This window comes from Aedes aegypti, chromosome 2, assembly GCF_002204515.2.
Source record: "Aedes aegypti strain LVP_AGWG chromosome 2, AaegL5.0 Primary Assembly, whole genome shotgun sequence".
In the NCBI taxonomy this organism is placed as follows: Eukaryota; Metazoa; Arthropoda; class Insecta; order Diptera; family Culicidae; genus Aedes; species Aedes aegypti.
The window spans coordinates 244,256,511-244,283,070 of NC_035108.1; the positions used below are offsets into that span (position 1 = coordinate 244,256,511).

Here is a 26,560-nt window from a genome sequence, read left to right on the forward strand (position 1 = left end):
AAAATCTATCGGACGACGATTAGTAATTCTTCTATAAATCCTTAGGCAGCGTCCATTTATAACGTAACGCTAAAATAGGAAATTTTTGACCACCTCCCCCCTTCTCCGTAACGTTTTTTGTATGAAAAATTTCAATTTTTTGTATGAATCGTAACGCTTGAGCCTTCTCCCTCCTCTCCCTTGAGTGTTACGTAATTTGGGGATGCCGCCTTATGGGACTCTTTTGGATTTTTACGGAAATCCTTAAGTAATTCTTCCAGAAATCCCCCCCAAAATTCATTCAGAAATCTCTCTGTGATTCTTTCGCAAATTATCCCAAGATTCGCCTGGAAAACCTTCCATAATGCCAAAAAAATACGAGAAGTATTTTCAGAAGAATCCCATAAAGATATTCGGAAAAGCCCTGCAATTATTGTTTGAGAAATCCCAATGGTATTTCCAGAATAATACCAGAACGGTTCGCGTAAGAATTCCAAGAAAGCTTCCCGTACCATTCTTGAATGATATCTGGATGATATGGCATTTCCGGATGAATCTCAGAAGCTTTTCGGAAGAGCAGTAATAATTCCCGAAAAAAAATCCGGAGAATCTTTGAAAGATATTATGAAGCCTTCCGTCAAGTTTTCGGAAGGAACCCAGAAGTATTCCAGAAGAATTTCCGGAAAATATACTGGGGAGATACTATATAGGGTAATCGCATGGATATTTCTTGAAAAATCCAGGAGGAATGTTCATAAGCATCCTAGAAGTAATTCCGGAAGAACTTATGAAAGAATCTTCGATAAAAATCTAGAAGGCAGTATTCAGGAGATCCACAAAGAGATTTCCGAAAAAATCCCATTAGGTTTTCCGAAAAAGTCATCCAAAGATATCCGGAAGAATTCCAACAGGATTTTCGGAACAGTCTCAGAAGTATTATAAGGATGTTGACGAAAAAATTACAGAGGCATCTAGAAGAGTTCCAGAACGATTTTCGAAAGTATGTATGTATGTAGGTAGGTAGCCACCAATCCTTGCTTGAGTCTTGCTCTGCATGCGGCTCCACTCAACAGTAAGGTCAAATTTTATTACCAATCTGCATTCAACATACCACTGTATGAAGGGCCAAAAGGGGGGTGGCGGACCCGTAAGCAGAAACACTTACGCGAAACCCGCGGGAAATAGAGAATCTCCTTCCAGCCATATGATCCAACAGATTGAGTATTAGAATTTGCAATACTTGTCGAGCTTTCCACGGAAAGGTTTGTTTGAAGAAGGGCGCGTCAAATCTTTTACAACTGTTGGAGAGAAAAGTACTAGACGCGAACGACTAACACTTTTCCTCCTGACTCCGATTGGCACTCCACTTGTCCAGTTGTAACTTCAATGATGCCCTGATGCTCCCTCCCTTCCCAAAACATGTTATATTCGGTAATAGTGAATTTTTATATAGTTGAGAAAATTATAATATATAATAATATGGTAATAACGTATGAAAATAAAATGGTAGTAACAATAAAATATAACGCAATGAAACAGATTTTTAATGCATGCATTATTATATCGGCCAACACCTTCTTCTTCTTCTTCTTTCTGGCATTACGTCCCCACTGGGACAAAGCCTGCTTCTCAGCTTAGTGTTCTTATGAGCACTTCCACAGTTATTAACTGAGAGCTTACTATGCCAATGACCATTTTTGCATGCGTATATCGTGTGGCAGGTACGAAGATACTCTATGCCCTGGGAAGTCGAGAAAATTTCCAACCCGAAAAGATCCTCGACTGGTGGGATTCGAACCCACGACCCTCAGCTTGGTTTTGCTGAATAGCTGCGCGTTTACCGCTACGGCTATCTGGGCCCCAACACCTATTTTTCTTTTGAATATTTGTCCTACTGATGATATTGGGCTGATCTAGGAAAGAATGGTAAATGGTAATGGTATGGTATGGTAAAACAAATAATTTGAATAAAAATAAAAACTCATCGATATGTTAATAAAGTTTACGGATAAATCAAAACAAAATTTCAGCTGACAAAGATTCAAAATTAAATTTGTATTAGCATACAAATAAAAATAAAATCACTGAGAACCTATAATATAAATCAATATAACAAAATAATATAATACAAAACAAATAATATATCTGCATATAGAATGACTGGTGTTCGTGCAATCGCGCATTTTATGAGAACGAGTTGTTCGAATTGAGTCGTCCCTGATGTGCTATTCATTTTCCTGAAAGTGTTGAAACTGTTCCATTTTCTATACATCCCCTAGTCGAAGCTAGTAAAATTAACAAAAGTCATTAGACATAACAAATTTTATATAATAGTATGCATCCGGTAGAAATCAAGGCCAACACTTATTTCAAATTATTGTTTTCTCAGGCCCCGAGCGTCGCAGCTAATATGTGAATAGTGCGCTGTGTTCACAAAAATCGTAAGAATGCAGCGCTACACTAAAACACTGATTTCAAAATGCGGCGAGTTGAGGCGCGTCGCGAGTCTCACTGGCGCGATCCGGTTTGGTGGCGGTGCGATAATATAACATGATGGAATACAATATAAAAGAATATAATATAATATAATATAATATAATATAATATAATATAACATAATATAATATAATATAATATAATATAATATAATATAATATAATATAATATAATATAATATAATATAATATAATATAATATAATATAATATAATACAATACAATACAATACAATACAATACAATACAATACAATACAATACAATATAATATAATATAATATAATATAATATAATATAATATAATATAATATAATATAATATAATATAATATAATATAATATAATATAATATAATATAATATAATATAATATAATATAATATAATATAATATAATATAATATAATATAATATAATATAATATAATATAATATAATATAATATAATATAATATAATATAATATAATATAATATAATATAATATAATATAATATAATATAATATAATATAATATAATATAATATAATATAATATAATATAATATAATATAATATAATATAATATAATATAATATAATATAATATAATATAATATAATATAATATAATATAATATAATATAATATAATATAATATAATATAATATAATATAATATAATATAATATAATATAATATAATATAATATAATATAATATAATATAATATAATATAATATAATATAATATAATATAATATAATATAATATAATATAATATAATATAATATAATATAATATAATATAATATAATATAATATATATAATATAATATAATATAATATAATATAATATAATATAATATAATATAATATAATATAATATAATATAATATAATATAATATAATATAATATAATATATATAATATAATATATATAATATAATATATATAATATAATATAATATATATAATATATAATATAATATAATATAATATATAATATATTATATAATATAATAATATAATATAATATAATATAATATAATATAATATAATATATATAATATAATATAATATAATATAATATAATATAATATAATATAATATAATATAATATAATATAATATAATATAATATAATATAATATAATATAATATAATATAATATAATATAATATAATATAATATAATATAATATAATATATAATATAATATAATACAATATAATATAATATAATATAATATATTATAATATAATATAATGTAATACAATATAATATAATATAATATAGCACAATACCATACAATATAACATAATATAATACAATATAATACCGCAAAAAAAACATTATGTAATCTGTAAAAGTAAAAACGTAATTTGTTTGTTTGTAAAGGTTCATCTTCCAAATGGATTACCAAAACAACATAGTATTCTCCACTGATGCATGCCTACATGTACCTGCGAGGAAACAGTTTAGATAATTTGTGATGGGGATAAAAATGCGTTTCAGTCTCATTTGGAGGCAGTATAAGGTCAGCTAAAACACCTAATATAATTTAAAATGATAAATCATTATAAAATATAATATGGTTTAATATAATATTTAAAAAAATAATACAATATAATCCCGTTGATGCGCCTATGATGAAGATTGAAGAACAACTGTGAAGTAGCTGTTGTGGTAGGAAGTCAACATTGATGAATCTCTTTAGTGGCATGTTACATAATTAAAAGTGTTGTCAAAATAGTTCATCATACATCGCTTTTCAATTTGAATATGTATATAATCTACCAACTATAATTAATGCCGCACAAAATAAGCATAAGAATTACGAAACATAATAACAAAGTTTCAAAACCAGCTGTCTAGAAAACATTTACTTATAACGCAAAGAGGTTACATATGAATTATAAACTTAGAATAAAACAATATGAAAATTTACCTAACCTACCGTTGTGTGTACTGCAAGTAATGACGTCACTACAATATTACAATCGCTCACACGGAGCATTTGTCCAAGTTGCACCTATCTGCCCTACTGAGTTCCAGAACGATTTTCGAAAGTACCCTCGAAACATATCCGAAAGTATTAAAAAAGGATTTCCGAAAACGTTTCAGATGATTTTCGTTAGAATCCAGAGGCATTCTTGTAAGAATATCAGAAGTATTACCGGAATAATCTTAGAAACATTTTCGGAAGAATCTCAGAGTTCGGAGAAATTCCAGAAGAATTTCTATTAGAGCCCTAGGAAATCTTTGGAAGAATAATCTAAAAATATATGGTAGCATTGCGTCAGAATTTTCGGTAGAAATTTCATTAATATATTCGATTTTTTTTTAAAGAATTAAATTTCCAGGATTTTAAAAGAAACCCCAAGGAGATACACACAAGAACCACAGGAGTATTTCTGCAAGAATCCTACAAATGTGTTTAGAAAGATCACAGAGGGATGACTAGAAGAATCATAGAAGTCATACCGGATGGGTTCTATAAAATTCTTTGGAAGAATCTCAGAGAAATTTCTTCAAGAATACTGGGGTTTCCAGAAGAAATTAGGGAGATATCAGAAAAAGTCATAAGATGTCCAAAACCATCCCAAAGAATTTTGATGCAATTCGAAAGGGATTTAAGGAAGAATCCCGGTCATTTCAAATCGAGTGTCAACCTAGTTCCGTGCGCGCGCGCTTTCTGCCGTCAAAAAGACTCTTTTGCGCCTTCCTGCTTCACAACTCAACAACTCAGCACGATCCACCTCGAGATAGATTGGTGAGCTGTCTGGTTGTTGCAGATGAACAACTTATCGTGTAGCACGACATCGCATCGCAACTCACCAAAGAAACGGCCAATTGAGATTAACAACAGCTCTCTAGTGTTAATCTTCGATAGAAATTTCAACCGTTGTCCATCCCACAGATGTGGATCAGTGGGAGAGGTGGTTCCTTATTATGGATCAAACCGACTCATATTATGGATCAACACACTATAACAGCAACTTATCTGCGAGGTAAATGAATGGAGTGTTAGTGAAAGTATACTTTTTGGCGTTTCTTTTGGAATCGCCTTATCTTTGATTCATAACTGTGGTACCGTAATCCGGGGTAACATTGATCATTTTTTTGAATATTTCTTGAATATTCCGTTAACAAATGCAAATGTTGCAAATTTTATATTTTTAAAATAAGTACTGCCACCCATAGCTCGTGACTTTATATTGTATTTTGTTTTTTGAAAGAATTAAGGATGTTTAAAAAAATGTTTTAGGCGATTTTTTGATTTAGCTGATATGGGGTAACATTGATCACCTATGCAAACAACGTTCGGTAATATTGAAAGTGTCGTTACTTACTTAAATCATGGTCCCCGAAGCCAAATATGAAGGCCAAAATCTTACAAGTCATTTACTTTTTGAGTTATTTTAAAATTAAAAACACCTCGAACCTCGGAATACGCCTAAAAGTAGGCAATTTCCTAAGGGGTTTCTATGTTCTTAACAGTAATTCGTTAATGTTGCCTAATTGAGCATACTTATGAAAGTTTTGACAACGGAATCGTTTTCGGAGATGCCATTTTTAGTAAGAACCACATTTTCCTTGCTCATATCGTTTGCAGAACTTATGTGAGACATGAATCTTCGGTAGTGTCATCCTTACCCATTGAAATCATTGTATCGAAAAATTAACAAATTTACGCGTAAGGTAAACGCAATTTTCACAAAAATGTTCACTTTCATCAGCCCATGAATATAAGAAAAAGAAGCACCATTCAAAATTTGGAAATATTCCATCAATGAATGATGATACGAACTTTTTACTAGATGAGTCATTGCGATCAATGTTACCCCGCTAATCAATGATACCCCGGATTACGGTATGGTTTTTAATACCCCACAGATATGAATCAACGCTTCTAGGAATATGGTAGACATTTTATTTCCTAGGAATTGCTTGCGATGCTGTATAGATTTATGGTTCACGTAGGTAAAATGTGTTCTGCGTAATTGCAACTTTATTTTATGAGATATTCTCCGTTAAATCCAACTCAGATCTATATCTGTGTGCTATCCATAACTGTGGGGTGACTGTACTACGATAATCTACCCAATATACAAAAAGAGTAACAAGTTAGAATGTGAGAACTATCGAGCGATCACCATTCTTAACGCAGCCTATAAAGTGCTTTCCCAGATCATCTTCCGCCGTCTATCGCCATTGGCAAGCAGATTTGTGGGAAGTTATCAAGCCGGTTTTGTGGACGGGCGATCGACGACAGACCAAATCTTTATGTTGCGGCAGATCCTCCAAAAGTGTCGTGAATATCAAGTCCCTACACACAGTGCTGTGTGAAGATATCGGGTGCATTATCGGACCCGTTTAAAACACGCAAAGGACTTCGACAAGGCGATGGTCTTTCCTGCCTCCTGTTCAATATTGCGCTAGAAGGTGTTATGAAATGGACGGGCTTCAACATGCGGGCACGATCTTCAATAAATCCACACATCCGTGGACATTGTCGGAAGAACGTTCCAGGTGGTTTCTGAACAGTATACCAGGCTGAAACGTGAAGCTGATCGGGTTGGATTGAAGATAAATACGTCGAAGACAAAATATCTGCTGGCTGGAGGAACCGAGCGCGATAGAGCTCGCATTGGCAGATGCGTGAGAATCGACGGGGATGAGTTCGAGGTGGTGGATGAATTTGTCTACCTCGGATCATTGATAACGTCGGATAACAACTGCAGCAGAGAAATTTGAAGACGTATCATTGCCGGAAGTCGTGCTTACTACGGACTCAACAAGACCTTGCGGTCTGGCAAACTTCACTTGCGTACTAAGTGTACCATGTACAAGACGCTGATAAGACCGGTAGTCCTCTACGGACATGAGAGGTGGACAATGCTTGAAGAGGACCTGCAAGCGCTAGGAGTTTTTGAACGACGTTTGCTTAGGACGATCTTCGGCGGAGTATGTGAGAACGGCGTATGAAGGAGAAGGATGAACCACGAGCTTGCGCAACTGTACGGTGAACCCAGTATCCAGAAGGTCGCCAAAGCTGGAAGGGTACGATGGGCGGGACACGTTGTGAGAATGCCGGACAACAATCCCTCAAAAATGGTGTTCACCTCAAATCCGACCGGTACAAGACGAAAGGGAGCGCCACGAGCTAGGTGGTTTGACCAAGTGGAGCAGGATCTTGGAAGTGTGGGGCGAAGGGGACGGACCTGGTGTAGTGGTTAGAACACACGCCTCTCACGCCGAGGACCTGGGATCGAATCCCATCTCCGAGATAGTTACTAAAAATTTCAGTGACGACTTCCTTCGGAAGGGAAGTAAAGCCGTTGGTCCCGAGATGAACTAGCCCAGGGCTAAAAATCTCGTTTATAAAGATAGAAAAAAAAAGTATGGGGCGATCGAGAAACTGGAGGTTAGCAGCCATGGACCGAGTTAGTTGGCGTAACATTGTGGCGCAGGTCATGTCTTGAAGGACGTAGAGCCAGCAAAACAAACAACAACGATAATCCACTCAAATTGCATTTCAATGCTTTTCCAAGGATGGTAGCGGTTAAACCACAAAATAGTTGTGACTTCAGCGACCAAAATAATAAAAACAGTGACTTAAAAGTGACTAAAAAACTGCAAGTATTAGTCATTTGACAAGAAATGAAAATACCCGATCTATATTGGTTGGGGGGAGTGGTTAGTGTCCGCGGCTACAAAGCAAAGCCATGCTGAAGGTGTCTTGGTTCAATTCCCGGTCGGTCCAGGATCTTCTCGTAATGTAAATTTCCTTGACTTCCCTGGGCATAGAGTATCATCGAATGGTAACATGCCTTTTAAAACTAAAAAATAGTATGAATGCAGATTCAACTGTGAACTAATCTCAAACTTAGTTATACGGTAAAATCACACAAAATATGCTTCTTTAAGAACCAGATTTTGTGACTGTGCTTTTTTTAATACGTAATACATGCATTGTCACACATTTGTAGACCTTCAGCCATCTTCTATGTTATGAACGGAACTTTTTAATAATCCCCAAACGAAATTGTAAAAATTTACGAGCGGTTCTGTTTTATAAAATCCATTATCGACAAAAAAAACATTTTTTATGATCTTCTTCTTCTTGGCATTTACGTCCTCACTGGGACAGAGCCTGCTTCTCAGCTTAGCGTTCATATGAGCACTTCCACAGTTATTAATTGAGAGCTTTCTTTGCCAAAGTTGCCATTTTCGCATTCGTATATCGTGTGGCAGGTACGATGATACTCTATGCCCAGGAAAGTCAAGGAAATTTCCATTACGAAAAGATCCTGGACCGACCGGGATTCGAACCCAGACACCTTCAGCATGGCTTTGCTTTGTAGCCGCGGACTCTAACCACTCGGCTAAGGAAGGCCCTCTAAATTGATCTAATGCGCAAATTAGCTATACTTACTTGATACTTGATGGGCTACAATTCGCTAAGATGAATCTGCGCCGAATGGATGAGTCTTCTCCACTGGGCTCGGTCCTGGGCCAATCGCTTCCAGTCGCCCTGGACGTTAAGTGCCCTTAAGTCCTCCTCAACCGCAAAAAGCCATCGTGTGCGTGGCCTGCCACGAAGTCGGCGGCCTGGCCTCGTCCGGGTTCTCTGTTGAATATTATCTTTGCTTGTCGTTCTTCCGGCATACGGGCAACGTGACCAGCCCAACGCAGCCTGCCGTGTTTTATGCGCTTGACAATATCCACCTCTTTATACACTTGGTACAACTCGTGATTCATGCGACGCCGCCAGATGCCGTTTTCTAGTTTACCGCCGAGTATTGTTCGCAGCACTTTACGTTCAAACACCCCGAAAGCTCTCCGGTCGACTTCCTTCAATGTCCATGATTCATGGCCATATAGGACAACCGGAAGGATCAGTGTCTTGTATAACGCGAGTTTTGTTTTCGTTTGCAGGCTACGGGACTTCAGCTGGTTACGGAGCTCGTAGAAAACCCGACTCGCAGCTGCAATACGTCTTTTCACCTCGCGGGTAACATCATTATCGCATGTCACTAGTGTTCCAAGATACACAAATTCTTCCACCACTTCAAACTATTCACGACCTAGCACCATTTCGCTACCACTAACACGTCCGGACCCACGTTGACCACCAGCTATCATGTACTTCGTTTTTGTGGTGTTGATCGTGAGCCCAATCCTCGCTGTCTCCCTCTTGAAAGGCACGAACGCCTCTTCCACTGCCCGACGGTCAATTCCGATGATGTCGATATCGTCCGCAAAGCCAAGGAGCATATGAGAACGTGTGATAATGGTACCGCTTCTCTGCACACCGGCTCTCCTGATAGCACCTTCGAGCGCTATGTTAAACAGCAAGTTAGAAAGAGCGTCACCCTGTTTCAATCCATCTAAGGTTACGAACGATGACGAAATCTCGTCCACCACCCGCACACTTGATTTCGATCCATCAAGCGTTGCACGAATCAGTCTAATCAGCTTCGCCGGAAAGCCATGTTCGGACATAATTTGCCACAACTCGTTTCTCTTCACAGAATCGTACGCTGCTTTGAAATCTACAAACAGATGATGAGTCTGCAAGTTGTACTCCCGGAATTTATCTAGGATTTGACGCAGGGTAAACATTTGATCCGTCGTTGATCGGCCCTCTCGAAAACCAGCTTGATATTCGCCGACAAAGGACTCCTCATACGGTCTCAATCTGTTGAACAGAATTCCAGACATGATTTTGTACGCCGAATTAAGGAGTGTTATCCCTCGGTAATTGGCGCACTCCAGTCGATGCCCTTTCTTGTACAGAGGGGAAATGAGACCTTCCAACCAACTAGTAGGCATTTGTTCTTCCTCCCATATCCTCAATATGATACGGTGCAGCTGCTCACTTCCGTGTTTGAGAAGTTCGGCTGGGAGCTCGTCCTTCCCAGCAGCCTTGTTATTCTTCAGCCCATTGATAGCTTTTTTTACCTCATCTAGCGTTGGAGGTTCCACAGCCTGTCCATCGTCATCGATTTGAATTCTGCTACCAGATCCACTTCCATTATCTCCGTTTAACAATGACTCGAAATACTCTTTCCACCTGGTGGCCACCATTGTTTTATCCGTCAGCAAGTTTCCTTCGCGGTGGTTGCACATGGCGGGAGACGGCGCTGTTTTTCTCCGCACACCATTTACGGACTCGTAGAACCGTCGCATGTTGTTCTCTTCCATAGCTTCTTGCGCCTGAGCAATTACTGCCTCTTCATGCTCCTTTTTCTTTCTGCGATGGATCCGTTTTTCGGCTGCCCTTGCTTCCTTGTACCGCTCTCTGCTCTGACGGGTACCAGACACCAGCATCCGGCTTCTAGCCAAGTTCTTCTCGTTCGTCATTCTCTGGCACTCCTCGTCGAACGAACCGTTCTTTGGTCTCCGTTGAGCAGTACCTACCACTTCTCGCGCTACTGTGCTCACCGCTCCGTGGACTGACTCCCACAGATCGCTGAGGTTGACGCTTTCGTCGATTTCGCTAATCTGCTCGTCGAGCTTTTGATGGTAGTCCGCTGCTACGCCATCTGCTGACAGGCGTTGGATATTGAAACGCAACGATTGTCGATTTCTAGAACTCGAAACGGTTGATAATCGCGCTCGAATTTTGCTTACAACGAGTTAGTGGTCTGAGTCGATATTAGGACCCCTGAAAGTTCTAACATCGATGACATCGGAAAAATGTCGGCCGTCTACCAGAACATGGTCGATTTGGTTGCAAAGTTCGCCATTAGGGTGTTGCCAGGTGTGCTTGCGGATATCCTTGCGTGCAAAGTAAGTGCTACTGATGGCCATCCCCCTGGTGGCAGCAAAGTTCACTAAACGTAGGCCGTTGTCGTTGGTAACAGAGTGAAGGCTCTCTTTACCAATGATAGGGCGGAAGAAGTCCTCTTTTCCGACCTGCGCATTAGCATCGCCGATGACAATTTTCACGTCGTGTTTTGGGCATTCTCCATAGGTCTTGTCGAGACATTCGTAAAACGCGTCCTTCACGTCATCGGGTTTGTCGTTAGTCGGTGCATATACGTTGATCAGGCTGTAGTTGAAGAACTTGCCCCGAATCCTCAATACGCAGATCCGCTCGTTGATCGGCTTCCACCTAATAACGCGCTTCATCTGCTTCCCGATCACTATGAAACCGACTCCGTGTTCAGTTTTATCGCCACCGCTGTGGTAGATGTTGTATTTGAAAGCGGTGTTAGCGATGGGGTCTACCGCTCTGAATTCACGTTCTCCAGATCTTAGCCAACGCACATCCTGAAAAGCAGCCACGCACACGCCAACTTTTCGCAATTCACGAGCCAAAAGGCTCACTCGTCCAGGTTCATTTAAGGTCCTGACGTTCCAGGTACCGAGTTTCCAATCATAGTCCTTATTTCGTTGCCAGGTCGGTTGCCGAAAATAACGTTCGTTTCTTCTTCTTTCTCCAAATAAGCTAAAAAGTAACATATTTAGGAGAAATGTGAAAATTGTACAGTAGTAGAGCTTTGCTCAGGTTGAAACCTGTGCCAATTAATTTATTTGAGCATTTTTACACCGAAAACGCGTCATTTTAAATTTCTTATTTTTTGGCTTCTGTCCGATTACAACTCCTATTCATCCCACAGTGTGACGCTTTGGATTGACGCGGGAGTCTAGCATATCGTACGTGCTCCGAAGTGATGGGGTGAGATGGCATGAGATATCAGACACTTGAATGTTTATTTTCACTCCATAATAGCCCGGTGGCGATCCTGTCCTGTCTGTTGGCTGCGGGGATCAGACAGAAGGATTGGCCGGGAAAGCGCTTCTACAAACCGGAATAGGTTTGGCCCAGCCAGAGTCAGACGAGCTTGCACAAACAGCGAAGCGAAATGCGACCCCCTAGCACCCAGTGTTGGTTCATCTTTGTATTGGTGGGGGGGGACTCGAGAGTGTACGTGCGAATAAATGATAATTTCTGTTTCAGTAACGAAAATTATGCTTTTAAAATAATAATTTATTATTTTACATGCAATTACCCGTGTCGGAGCAGAAAATAGAAGCAAGTGGCCTTCTGGGTGCAACCGAGGATTGGATCAGAGAGGGGTAGGGTGGGTCGGGTACCGACCAAATGTTTATGTCTGTTTGGACAAGTGTTTATGTCTGGGTTGATGCTTTTATTTTAAACGCTTTCGACCGAGTGCCCTGTACGTGTTGAATGTTTGACGACAACACAATAGGGAGTAGCTCTTTAATAGCATTTCATGTTGGCATGCTACCATGAAGTTCTGCAGAAAATTGTGAAATAAAAAGCTGTATTCAAAACAGGTAACAGAGGTACTAAGATGATTGTTATTACACAAACCATCTAACAATTTTCATGAGTTACCACACAGAACACCTAAATATAAGAAATATTCATATATTCTTTCAAAATTTTGGTTATTCGAACTAAATTTCCAATATAGAAAACCAATTCACAATAAACTCCACGTTTTCAAGCGACCATCGAAAAATCGCGCAACCAGCACAACCGCATTTTGACACTTCACAACTTTCCCAATACATCGCACTTTCAACGAAGCCACGACTCAACTTTTCGGATGGAATGTAATCCCCCTCCTCGGAAGCCACCTCGATTGGAAAAGTTTGAATAGTCATGAAGCACTAAAAAAAAAAGATGAAAATGGATTGAAAATATGGCGAAATGAAAATTGCTCAATTTGCCTCGGCTCTTTTGAAATTTTAATTCACGTAACTGCCTCAATTTGCTCTACACAAAGCCCCGGCCCAGTTATCGTATAGTAAAACTTGATGCTCGCCAACCAGCGGGAGGTGGCAGATCGTCCCGATGCAGTTATTGCGGATGTTCTACCGCAAATGGTGAATATTGGGCCAATTTTGTCGACTCGAGTGCTGCCGGTGGCCGGTGGGTGACTTAATTGAATCGATTCCTACCGCAAACTTGTCAGGAAAAATCATTTTCCCCGACGACAACCGGCCATGGGACAGGACATCGGCAGCAGACAGTTCAAGTTGATGACAGTCGCCGCTCCTGCTGGATGGTGACATTGAGCGACTAAAACTCGGAGCACACACCGAGTCGCTCAAAATGGCGATGACTGAAATTGAAATGCGGCGAGCAATTGAAAGCGAGAATGGATTTCCTTTTGCGTCATTGACGCTGGCCGTTTGTCCTCGGGAAGGGCAGTGGCAGGGGTTGGTCAAATCGATCCTCTGGCACTATCCTAGATGGAGATACCGGATGGAATAGAGCTTTGGCCTCAAATGGACAGATGTCTGCATGATGGACATTCAGGTGGCAATACCTGAAACAAGCTTTTTCAATTAGCTTGGGAAATTGAGCGGTACTGTTTCGATGAATGGCATCCCGAAGGCAATTGTTTTCTGGAGATCGATGGTCATGTAGGAAGTCACTCCATACGCTTGATAGACGTTCAAACTATAAGACATTAAAATTTCAATTCATATTGTATAAGCAACTCTATGCACAATATAGAAAGAACGAGATACGGAGAATGATTCCCCAAGAGAACATGATGTATTGGAAACATAGCCCTGGCTAAAAAAATCAAAGGGGGTTGTGTACAAGACACGACCGCATGACGTTAACTACGACAAGTGATTTTCTGCATTTGAATTTTAGTCGATGTCATAGTTGCAGCCTTCCCATAGTTCGAAATCTAACATCATATCATGACGGTCGCATTATTTTAGATTTTCAATTGACACCCAGTATATTGCCGTAAGACGTAGTTAACGTCAAAAGTTAGGTGAAAATAAATCGGAATCACATCTCAAATTTTCGAAGCACAAGTTTTTGAGCTCAAAAATCAATCGATTTATCAGCGAGTGACCAATCGATCAAATTGTCAGCGAAAACGGCTGTCTGGCTTTTCAGATTTGTACTTTTGAATGACTTCGCTCTAGATTCACTTTTAAAAAAGCAGCAACACGTCTGCGAAAATAGAGAAGTAAAATCCCCAAAACGCTTTCTTCAATCAACGTTTGAACTCAAAGCTCAATTTTCAGCAAATCACTGTAAATGACTATCGATTGAAGTAGATTTTGACGATTTGATTATGCTTCTTCTTCGTAATCGACACTTCTTCTTCTTCTTTTCTGGCGTTACGTCCCCACTGGGACAGAGCCTGCTTCTCAGCTTAGTGTTCTTATGAGCACTTCCACAGTTATCAACTGAGAGCTTACTATGCCAATGACCATTTTTGCATGCGTATATCGTGTGGCAGGTACGAAGATACTCTATGCCCTGGGAAGTCGAGAAAATTTCCAACCCGAAAAGATCCTCGACCGGTGGGATTCGAACCCACGACCCTCAGCTTGGTCTTGCTGAATAGCTGCGCGTTTACCGCTACGGCTATTTGGGCCCCCCTCGTAATCGACACTATGTAGCTAAATGCATGAAACCCTCACAGAGCAATCTACTTAGCCGGCAAATCGGTTTCATGCTTCTTCAGAACTTTCTTCGCTCCGTCTGAAGCGATAAAACAATCCACTGCATAATTCTTCCCCACTCTTGTTGAATTGATTCATTTTATTACAACGACAGCTGTTGCAGTCGTTGCCATTGCTGCAACTAGGTACAACCACCGTCTATCGACGGCTGGGGTGGTTTCCGTCAGTTGCACCAAGCCGTATAAATATAAAAGCTATTGCTAGCGTATGATGGCAAGAAAGTCTGTAAACTGGAGAATGCATAAAATCGGGCAGCTTGTTGATAAAAATTAATGAAATGGTACCCTTGCTGGATTTCATTGTTTCGCTTTTTTTTCACCGTTAAACGCTAAACTTAAACTACAGGATTTCTCTTACAAAAGGATATTCTCATGATTGCCTCACGTAACGCGCCTCAAGCATGGGAAAATTCACTCACTCACCCGAACGCCACCGATAAAAAAAATAGCAAAAAATCTGCTGCTACCGAACATTCAGTGATAGCTGAACCGTACTGGGTTGAGTGTAGCATGAAAGCGTCGAAACCGATTGTGTAGAAGCGAGAATCGGAAGGAACACGAAGAGAAGTTAATACCAATACACTTGTATCTGCGAGGCACGAGTGAACGCGTTTCGCATCCATTCGCCGAATGCATTGAACTAACTGAACGGATTCCCGCTCACTGAAACATTCCATGGTGTGGATTGCCCGTCAGTGACCGCTGATCAGCACTCAAACTCGAATGCCACTCGTACGGAATCAGAATGTGAACAATCATTCGGTATTGCGTTCGGCTTTCAGAATTGGTAGCGATTCAATCTGTTGTCGTTTTTTATTTCGCTTATCGCTCGCCGAAGAAGCAGAATGGGCATTGTAAATTGAAACGTTCGGCTCGTTTAATGGAATGGCTTTTCGCTCCCGACTTTGCGTGGAAGCGAGTGAGGGAAACGCAATAACTGAGTGAGTGTTTCCCATGCTTGACGCGCCTCTTGATGAATAGTGCCAGAAAGGAAGTATGGAGGTAAGGAAAAGAATCTCGGTTGGCTGGAAATCGAACCAGCCGTCTCTGAATGGAAGATGTAATACTCATTTGGCCAACCCTAAACCTGATTAAACTGAATTTTCTGACACACTGTGATCTCAATATTCAAAACCATCCTCATTGTTACCCTGCGCTCTTTAATCGTTGTTTAATTGATCCGCCCGTCGTTACGCTCCATTCCTTCTCATACCAACTGGATCCGAAGTGAACACCATCTTCTGTTCGGTAATCTTGCCATACGCCCTGCCCATCGTATCCTTTCCGTTTGACCACCCTCTGAATACAGGGTTCAAAGTAGATTTGGCCGTGCTTGTGATTCATCACGGTGTTTGTTCTAAACACCCGGCAATAAAATACTCCAAGTAGGGAGCTGGATCCTTCTTTTGGCACTTTAGATTCACTTCGGCAGAGGGGTTTTTTTTAAAAGCTACTGAGCTCATATTTGGCCACTATATGCATCGTAAAGAAGTGCTTCTTATTGCAAACTTTTACACAATTCGGCCGAGAAAATCCACCTATGCCAAAGTGGATCATGGAAGTGCCCAAGTACCTCTGCATCCTATATGGTACATATGATGAATCTTTTTTGACCTAGAGCCCAAAATAGGACGACTTCCACAGACGATGTACCTTCATATTTCATGGCGAATTAAACTCAGCCATATGTAAAACTCAATAATGAACAACAGGCACGAAAGTCCATCACTTTATTGTAATCCTCGTTAGGATTCAATCGAACTGGAATGTGCTCCTGAAATCTGCTTGCAATTTTCCACGTCTTCCATCGTAGCTCGTATGAGTCTTGTGAGATTCTCGGAAAAAGGTGGTACACTAAGACTTGGGAGCATGAACTCGTATACTACAGACAAATGACGGTAACTATTTAAATGCTCATATGAACACTAAGCTGAGAAATATCCTCCTAGATTTTCATCATTTATTTAGTTAACATCTAAACAGGTAACACTGAATCAACAATTTCACGCCACAATACTCGGTTCGTGGCCGCATCTCTCCATCATCGGTTCTGCCCCACGCTCGCCAAATCGATGCGCACTTGATCCGCCCACCTAGCTCGCTGCGCTCCACGCTTTCTTGTATCAACCGGATCCGACGCGAACACCATCGTTGCTGTCCAGCATTCTTGCAACATACCCTGCCCATCGTATACTTTCAGCTTTGGCCACCTTCTGGATACTGGGTTCGCCGTAGAGTTGGGCGAGCTCGTGGATCATCCTTCGTCGCCACACACTGTTTTCCTGCACACCGACAAAGATCGTCCTAAGCACCCGACGTTCGAAGATTCCAAGTGCTTGCAGGTCCTCCTCGAGCATCGTCCACGTTTCATGCCCGCAGAGGACTACCGGCCTTATGAGCGTTTTGTACATGGTGTGAATCTTTTTTGACCGCAGCTTCTTGTGGTCAAAGCTAGCATGAACTTTGTCTTGGTCGCATTCACCACCAGTCAAACTTTTGCTGCCTCGCGTTTCAGGCGGGTGTACAGGTCTGCCATCAATGTTCGGCCAACAATGTACATATAATCCGCGGAGCAAACAAATTGACTGGAACTCGTAAAAATCGTCCCCGCCTGTAAAGCACAGCTCTCCGCATAACACTTTCTAGCGCAATATTGAACAACAGACACAAAAGTCCTACACTTTGTCGTAGTCCCCGGCGGGATTCAAGTGAACTGGAGTGTTCGGCTCGTGAGCTTCCCGAGAGAGCTGTTCTCATCCATGATTTTCCATTGCTCTACGCGGTCGATACTTGAAATCAATCGCCTTGAAATCAATGAAAAGGTGATGCGTTGGGACCTGGTATTCACGACATTTTTGGAGGATTTGCCGTACAGTAAAGATCTCGTCTGTTGTCGATCGGCCGTCAACGAAACCGGCTCGATGACTTCCCACGAACTCGATTACTATAGGTGGTAGACGACGGAAGATGATCTGGAATATTACTTTGTAGGCCGCATTTAGAATGGTGTGGTTGCTCGTACCTCGGCCAGTACCGCGAGGAGGTATGGATAGGAGCTGCTGAGCAGGAGGCTAAGGACCGCACAGAGAGGGCTATTTTATTCCTTCAACCAACCAGAAGTCTTTAGCATTCACAAATAACCTTGGTTAATTTTAGAATATCCCTTATTATGCCATCTGGCTGATTTTGGTTGTAATAATTTCTAAAAGGTCATTAGAAAAAATCACCGGTTTGTCACCTCTGACTTTTTTCGCTCTGGCTGCGATTTGTCTCTGCTCCGTCACTTATATTTTGGGGCCGGTCACACGCTTGGGCCATATGAGACCTTTCATATTAGATGCTCTTGTGCTTGTTGATTCTTTGGAGTTTTTTTCCGCTGCCGAAGTCGATCTTAAGATTTCGGTCGAGTTTTTTTTCCGCTACCGAGGTCGATCTTAAGATTCCGGATGACTTTTTTCGACTCGCAAGCGCCCCGACGACTTAAAACTGGCGATTCGTCGTGACTCGGCGTAGTTCTCGACGGTGAAGCTAGTCTATTTCGATGGAAAGTTCTCCCATGGAGGAATATCTCCCGGAACCAGTAACCGCGTTGTTCTTACTCTATTGTTGGCCGGTAGAGTGCCGAAGTCGGCCTAGAGATGCAGGTTGAAGGATTGCTTCCGGTTCACTGGCACTCCTACGACTCAAGCCATTGACTCGCTACAGACGGCTCAGAATAGTCCCGACGGTGGATCTATCCTACTCCGAACCGATGCTATCCGGGAAGATGCCGAGGTCGATCCTGCGATTCCGGTGGAGAGAAGCATTTTTGTTAGGACCCCGACGATCATCTGTCGGTGCTGTTTCGCAATCTACTCAGCTAGTCCCTGGTGAAGGATCTAGCCTACCACTGGGGAAGGCTTCCGGTTTGCAGGTGCTCCGACTACCCTTCATCGATACTACGTAACGCTCGAACTACTCCTCGGCCTAGTCCCCGACGTAGAATCTAGCCTACTCCGATCGCAGGCCCGATGCCGTCTGGTCTTCTTGCCATTTCTTTTGCAGCGATGACATGATATGCGTTATCACTTTGTTCATCGCGTGCCACGTACTTACGTGTTGACCAATTTTCTGCACGATGTTGTCGGGGTTTCCATCGCTGCTTCTGAGCATTTCGTTCCGTACATCCGCGCATCTTGGGCAGACAAAAACTACTACGTCTGGGCAGTGTGGCGACTCTGCGGGCCCGAATCTATGGTGGTACTTTTTGAAACATTCATGTCCTGAGAGGAACTGAGTAAGGTAGAAGTTCACCTCTCCATGCTTCCTATTCATCCACGTCGACAGGTTTGGGATGAGCCAGTGGGTTCATCTTCCTTTCTAAGCGCAGTCGTGCTGCCACCTGATGTCTATTCGTTCATAGCACTCGATATTTAGACATCCTCCGCCAAGGTGATGAAAATAGGGACTATATCGGCTATAACGCACACGGCATCTGAAGATATCGTTCTACTGGTCTTGTTCTTCTAGACATAGAAAAAGCATTCGACAGTGTTTGGCATGAAGGCTTGATTGTAAAATTGAAAAACTTTAATTTTTCAACATATATTGTTAGAATAATTCAAAGTTATCTGTCGAATCATGCACTTCAGGTTATTTATCAGAACTCCAGATCTGAAAGACTTCCTGTAAGAGCTGGTGTTCCTGAAGGCAGCATTTTGGGACCAATATTATACAATATTTTCACATCAAACTTACCTGAATCACCTCAGGGATGTCAAAAATCCTTGTTTGCTGATGTCACAGGCTTCTCCGCCAAATGACGAAGTCTGCGTGTCATCTGTAGTAGATTGCAAAAAAGTTTGGTTATTTATTCGTCATACTTGCAAAAATGTAAGATTTCTCCTAATGCTTCCAAAACTCAACTAATAATATTCCCACATAAACCAAAAGCTCTTTATTTGAAACCTGCAAGTAGACATGTGGTCACGATGAGAGGGGTTCCAATAAATTGGTTAGATGAAGTTAAGTATCTAGGGCTCATGCAAGATAAAAATTTAACTTTTAAAAATCACGTTGAAGGCATTCAAGCCAAATGTAACAAATATATAAAATTTCAGCTTCTACGTATTAACAGAAAATCAAAACTTTGTATTGAGAACAAGCTATAAGCTATAATACTAATGAGTTACATAGAATATCCAATGTTGAAACATTGGAACAAATTTTGAATAAAATAATTAATAGTTTTAGACAAAAATCGTTGCAATCTTCTATTGTCACGATTAATGCGTTATATTTAGGTTAAGTTAGGTTAAGTAAATTGAAAACTTGTTTTTTTCTCTTATAAGCAGATGAAATCAACTCACCTGTAAAAAATCTGAACAACTACGGCAAATGAAATGTAATATGTTGTTAACAAAATGTTAATGAAAGCTTATTTTTGTTATAACAAATAAGAATGATAGTGTTGTCTATCACAGAACACCTACACTGAGAGGCAAAATAAAGTGCCCAACTTACCAGTTTTGGAATTTCTCTCATTGATTTGGTTCAAATTAAAGTTAACACACTTTAATCTTTTTTGATATTTTATTTTTGATATTCTTTTAAAGTTGCACTTACGAAATTTTATTAAAAATAAGAATTTTACTCAAAGAAAAAGAAAATCAATTTGTATTGAAAAATAAATAGTGACAAAATAGAGTGCCCACTTCCTTCATGGCCCCAGAAAAGATGATTTAAGAAAAATAAAAAGCAATTTAATAGTTAATGTGTCCTCCTTTGGCCTTAAGGACTTGCTGGAGGCGCTTCGGCATGCTTTTCACCAGGTTTTGTAGGTGTTGTGGTTCTAGTTCTTCCCAGGCGCGCTCCAAGGCCACACAAATTCTCGATGGGGTTGAGGTCTGGGCTTTGTGGAGGCCATTCCAGCGGTTTAATCCGACAAGCCCGGAAGAAAAACTTGGTCTTCTTGGCAGTATGCTTCGGGTCTTTGTTCTAGAGGAATATGAATTTCTCTTCAAGGCCCGTCTGGATCAGCGAAACCTCCAGATTTTCCCGCAAGATGTTGATGTAGGAATCTGCCATCATTATTCCGTCGGTTTTCACGAGGCTTCCTACTCCACTCCATGAAAAACACCCCCAGACCATCACATTTCATCACATCACACCTTCATGCGTCACCGTTCCTTGGATGTAGCGCTCCTGAAGCTCGAGCTGTTTAACCGAAAGCGGCGGGCTCGTGTGTGGTGCAGAGCGCCACATCCAAGGAACGGTGAAGAATGGAGGAGGAAATGTGATGGTCTGGGGGTCTGGGGGTCTTTTGCACGATACACCATACTGAGGGGTGAACCCAAACTTTTGCACGATGACTTGACTGACTGTTTCATTGATTTTGAACTTTCCAAATTTTTCCGCCAAAATTTCGTGAGGTCTCTTCAAAGAATATAAGATTACGATTCTAATGACACTTTGATTTAAAATTTTGGTCGATCCAATGCTGAGGAAATAAGGTATGATTTTTCAGTGTGTTTTTTGAAAAAATGTCACAACTTCAAGTAAAAATTTAGTATATCAAATTCAAAGAATGTTTTTGGAAAAATACGTATGAAGTAAGAATAACTCTTTGTCTTTCGAATGCGGCTTCGAGAGTTTCAATTGGACGTGTAATCACAGAGATATGGACTGAACACTTTTGCATGTTTTTAAGGGGGTGAACCCAAACTTATGCACGGGAGTGTATGTATATTAGACTATAATTTAACCAAAAACAAATCACTTTATGCTTTTCAGAATAACATTCTATGAACTACGATATAACAAAATACCCAACCACCCACATTCAACTTTCGTTTCTTGATTTTTCTCGTTACAGAGGGATTACTGTCCTACAGCATACCGAAGGGTGTGATCCGTGGCATGGAGGTTGACCTCTCGGATCGCATCTACGACGGGGAGGAGGAAGGAGACCGCCTCGTCGGAGGTCTCGGTCAACTGGTGGACGGTCAGAAGGGAGCCGATAACTTTCGCACCGACATTCACGGTTTTCGGCAAGGGTAAGTCTTAATTCATGGCAACGGAAGAAAAGCTGCTCCATTTTTCAAGACGGCGGCGATCCTGGCGAATGATGTTATAAATTGAAGGATTTATCATGCGGCTTCGAGAGCGTTGAAAGGGATAAATTGTTCGATGGTTTCCTTTCTGCTTTCATACAGAGCCTAGCAGTGCCGAATTGTGCCGTGGTGGATTTCGTACGTAATATGCCATAAATCTGATGGATAAAGGTTGCAGCGAGGAAAGGCGGAGGAAAAATTTTCTGGATCGCAAATCATTTATCTCCATCGACTGCTAATGAGGTCCTTTGGTAACAAAGCTGACCAAACCATCTCAGGATTAACAGCGACAAACGAGTTCATTCTGTTACTGACTTTTGGTTTGTTAAAAGTCTTCAACTTTTGGATAGACTTTGTAAGTGACGTATATGGACGGATTTTTTAATATGATTGTAGTAGTATTTTGAAACAAACATTCATTTATAATGATTATGTGTACTGTATTATGCAATGTTATCACCCTAAATTGGTTGTGTGATATTGTGATATTTGTGATGTGTCACCATTCGAAAAGGAAAAAAGTCGAACTATTGCTCATCACGATGTGGATAGGAATGAAATTAGCTTGTTGATGAAAATGTCTAATTTACTTGTGATTTTTCCTTGTTCAATATCTTCAAATTATAGGAAGTATCCGTAAATGACGTAGCATTCAAGAGAAAGAGGAATATCTCTGATTTGTGACACGAATGTACCATTGCAGCCTTTCGTAGCCGAGTGGTTTGAGTATGTGGCTACAAATCAATATCAGGCTTAAGATGTGTAGATTGGATTCCCAGTCGGTCCAGGATCTTTTCGTAATGGACATTTCCTTGACTTCCCTGGGCATGTATTATAATCGTACCTGCCACACGATATAGGAATGCGAACACTAAAGCTGAGAATCAGGCTCTGTCTCAGTGAAGACGTAATGCCAAGAAGAAAAAATAGATGCATCATGTGAAATCAATGAGGGGTTTCCTCGTGGCAGTATCAAAAAAACCTTTTAAAAATACATCTGCTTTGGCTTCTGCTCTACTTCAAACCAATTCGGACAGCACACTTGCATCGAATTTTTTCTCAAATCATTCATCCGAAAGCACAAAACCACATTGCACCAGGAATTAAACGTTAACCATTTGCTCAAACAGAAGATCAATGGAAATAGCAAAAGCAGACAAATATGTTCATTTGCCACACAATAACTCAATCCTTGCTGCAAGGTTCAACGTTACGCCCACACCCACAAAGGCCACCCAAACGAGGAAAACAATTTTCCTTCTCGCTTTGTTTCTTATGTTGATTGCTTCGTGAAGTGAAAAACACCCCCATTACCCCCTCCCTCTCTCAACCCTCAAACCTGCATCGGATCGATTAAAGACGCCACATGCAGGCACAATTTGCCATTTACCAAGATTGCTACCTCCAGTCGAGCCCCGGTTCGAAGCCTCTGCAGAAGAGTTTCCACGCCTGCAATTGCTGTGTTATTCCATACAATCCTTTACTATGTCTTCCAGTCGTTGTCGTCCACCGTCTATGTGCACTTCCATGTCTTCTTTCGGAAAAGTAACATTGGGAAGGAAGCTCAGGCACTCCTGCACAGTGTTTGAAGCTGTTGCCATGCCGGAAAGTGCATGTGTTTGAAACGTTGAAAATATTTATATTAATTACCCCCGCGCCAGCAAGTTGAACTAAATAAATTTTTCCCCAGCTTTCATTACCAGAAAATAGTGCAATAATTTGAAGTATTTGTTTAATGATACGAGATAAACTTTTTCGTCTGGCTGCCACACAGTAGTTGGGCCGGAGGAATTTGCGGTTATGTTCCGTTCGTTTTGGCCTACAACAAAGCTCATTCCGAGTGGTTGGAATGCTGCCGCTGTTTAAATTTCCATTTGCCAGTGCAGAAGAACGCAAGAAAAGCTGTAGCAAACTGCCAGAAAGTTAATTTTACCCCAATAGCACTCCCATAACGCCACTGCGCCGAGAACGACTAAACCAAAAGCAACGCAAATTTGGGCGCATTTATTAACTCTTGCTGCACTCTTATGTGTGGGGCTCGGTACAGTTGCAATCCGGTATTTGGCTTTTCGTTACGATTTAGTTGCTCATTTCGTTTAGGCTCTCAGTATGAGAAGTAGGACCTTCAGTAGGATATCAATCTTGGGCAATATTACTCTTGTTACTCAAGTACTACTTTATGCTTGAAAATTCCAATTGCTTTCAGATTAAACCTTGGATTGCAATTCGGTGCTTAACATTTACGCACCAATAGAGTTAATGTACATCGTGATTTGCTTGCAATATCTCCTCAAAGTCATTTTAAAATTCATTTTCGTAACTATAAGACAAACATATTATAAATTAAATTGGGACAAAAGAGGAAGTAAATGAGCTTGAAAATGAACTCAAGATGTCCTGTTGCCTCGTTTACAAGACTTCGAAGACGTGATAATGTACACAATCAGAATCCTATGTCTATATCCTACAATAGCCCGTTCCAAAATTCTGGTCCACATCTAAGGTAAAAGCTCATGCTTCAATATGTTACCAAGAAAGGTCAACGATTCTATCCCGTCATAAAAATAGAAAACACACAGCCATAACACAACCTCATTGGAATAACCTTCATCGATTTAACCCTCGATTTTGCACAAACATCAAAAGACGGGGTGGAACAAAAAGTTTCCCCAATTTGATTTGATACGACCAAATTGGAAAGGCGGATTCGTTATGTGGATGATACGTTAGGTCGCATTCATCCGAAGAAAACGAGCAAGTCTCCCCATTGGAGGGTCGAGGTCGAAAACAGGATTTATTTGCCTGCGAAGACCAAAATTATTTGATTTTATCTTCTCTCAGTTTCGAAGGAAAGACTGAGTGTTGCTTCGATTCCTTCTTGCAGTCAATTTCGGAAGGGGGTAGGGATGGATGTGGGAAGATCTGAAATATTATCCTTTCGGGTTGGTTTTTCTTCACTTTCCGCATCTGAGTGCTTTCTTCCACCCCTCCCTGCAACGCAACCGGAAGAAGAATTGGTATCTAATGGAAAATTGCGTCTTTGAGATGGTCGGTAAGGACGTTCATTACAAACCAAAACGATTTGCCTACCGCTGTGTGGAACAAGTCGAACAAGATGCTGATCGGAAACCCCTCCGTCTACGCTACCGTGCGAAAGTTTAGGGTCATTCCCTGAAAAACATACAACAGTTTTTTTTTAAACCAATATGAGATAGAAGATAGAGGATAGAAGATAGAAGATAGAAGATAGAAGATAGAAGATAGAAGATAGAAGATAGAAAATAGAAGATAGAAGAATAGAAGATAGAAGATAGAAGATAGAAGATAGAAGATAGAAGATAGAAGAATAGAAGATAGAAGATAGAAGATTAGAAGATAGAAGATAGAAGATAGAAAGATAGAAGATAGAAGATAGAGAAGAAGATAGAAGATAGAAGATAGAAGATAGAAGATGAAAGATAGAAAGATAGAAGATAAGAAGATAGAGATAAGAAGAAGATAGAAGATAGAAAGATAAGAAATAGATAGAAGAGATAGAAGATAGAAGAATAGAAGATAGAAGATAGAAGATAGAAGATAGAAGATAGAAGATAGAAGATAGAAGATAGAAGATAGAAGATAGAAGATAGAAGATAGAAAGATAAGAAGAGATAGAAGATAGAAGATAGAAGATAGAAGATAGAAGATAGAAGATAGAAGATAGAAGATAGAGATAGAAGATGAAGATAGAAGATAGAAGATAGAAGATAGAAGATAGAAGATAGAAGATAGAAGAGAAATAGAAGATAGAAGATAGAAGAATGAAAGATAGAAGATAGAAGATAGAAGATAGAAGATAGAAAGATAGAAGGATAGAAGATAGAAAGATAGAAGATAGAAGATAGAAGATAGGAAAGATAGAAGATAGAAGATAGAAGATAGAAGATAGAAGATAGAAGATAGAAGATAGAAGATAGAAGATAGAAGATAGAAGATAGAAGATAGAAGATAGAAGATAGAAGATAGAAGATAGAAGATAGAAGATAGAAGATAGAAGATAGAAGATAGAAGATAGAAGATAGAAGATAGAAGATAGAAGATAGAAGATAGAGATAGAAGATAGAAGATAGAAGATAGAAGATAGAAGATAGAAGATAGAAGATAGAAGATAGAAGATAGAAGATAGAAGATAGAAGATAGAAGATAGAAGATAGAAAAGAAGATAGAAGATAGAAAAAAAAAAAAAGATAGAAGATAGAAGATAGAAGATAGAAGATAGAAGATAGAAGATAGAAGATAGAAGATAGAAGATTAGAAGATAGAAGATAGAAGATAGAAGATAGAAGATAGAAGATAGGAAGATAGAAGATAGAAGATAGAAGATAGAAGATAGAAGATAGAAGATAGAAGATAGAAGATAGAAGATAGAAGATAGAAGATAGAAGATAGAAGATAGAAGATAGAAGATAGAAGATAGAAGATAGAAGATAGAAGATAGAAGATAGAAGATAGAAGATAGAAGATAGAAGATAGAAGATAGAAGATAGAAGATAGAAGATAGAAGAT

General features: G+C 39.7%; 2 protein-coding genes across 2 annotated transcripts in view; both read left to right on the forward strand.

The window, feature by feature from the left end:
- LOC110675169 (discoidin domain-containing receptor tyrosine kinase B) overlaps positions 1–22,655 on the forward strand; it is a 137,471-nt gene extending 114,816 nt beyond the window's left edge. Inside the window, exons 4-5 of the mRNA XM_021839559.1 lie at positions 21,778–21,958; positions 22,643–22,655. Coding sequence (XP_021695251.1) covers positions 21,778–21,958; positions 22,643–22,655 — 194 coding nt within the window. The remainder of the gene's footprint in view (positions 1–21,777; positions 21,959–22,642) is intronic.
- Positions 1–26,560, forward strand: part of LOC5575443 (discoidin domain-containing receptor 2) — a 918,178-nt gene that overhangs the window by 627,630 nt on the left and 263,988 nt on the right. Inside the window, 1 exon segment of the mRNA XM_021844675.1 lies at positions 21,778–21,958. The gene's annotated coding sequence lies outside the window, so the exon portion shown is untranslated.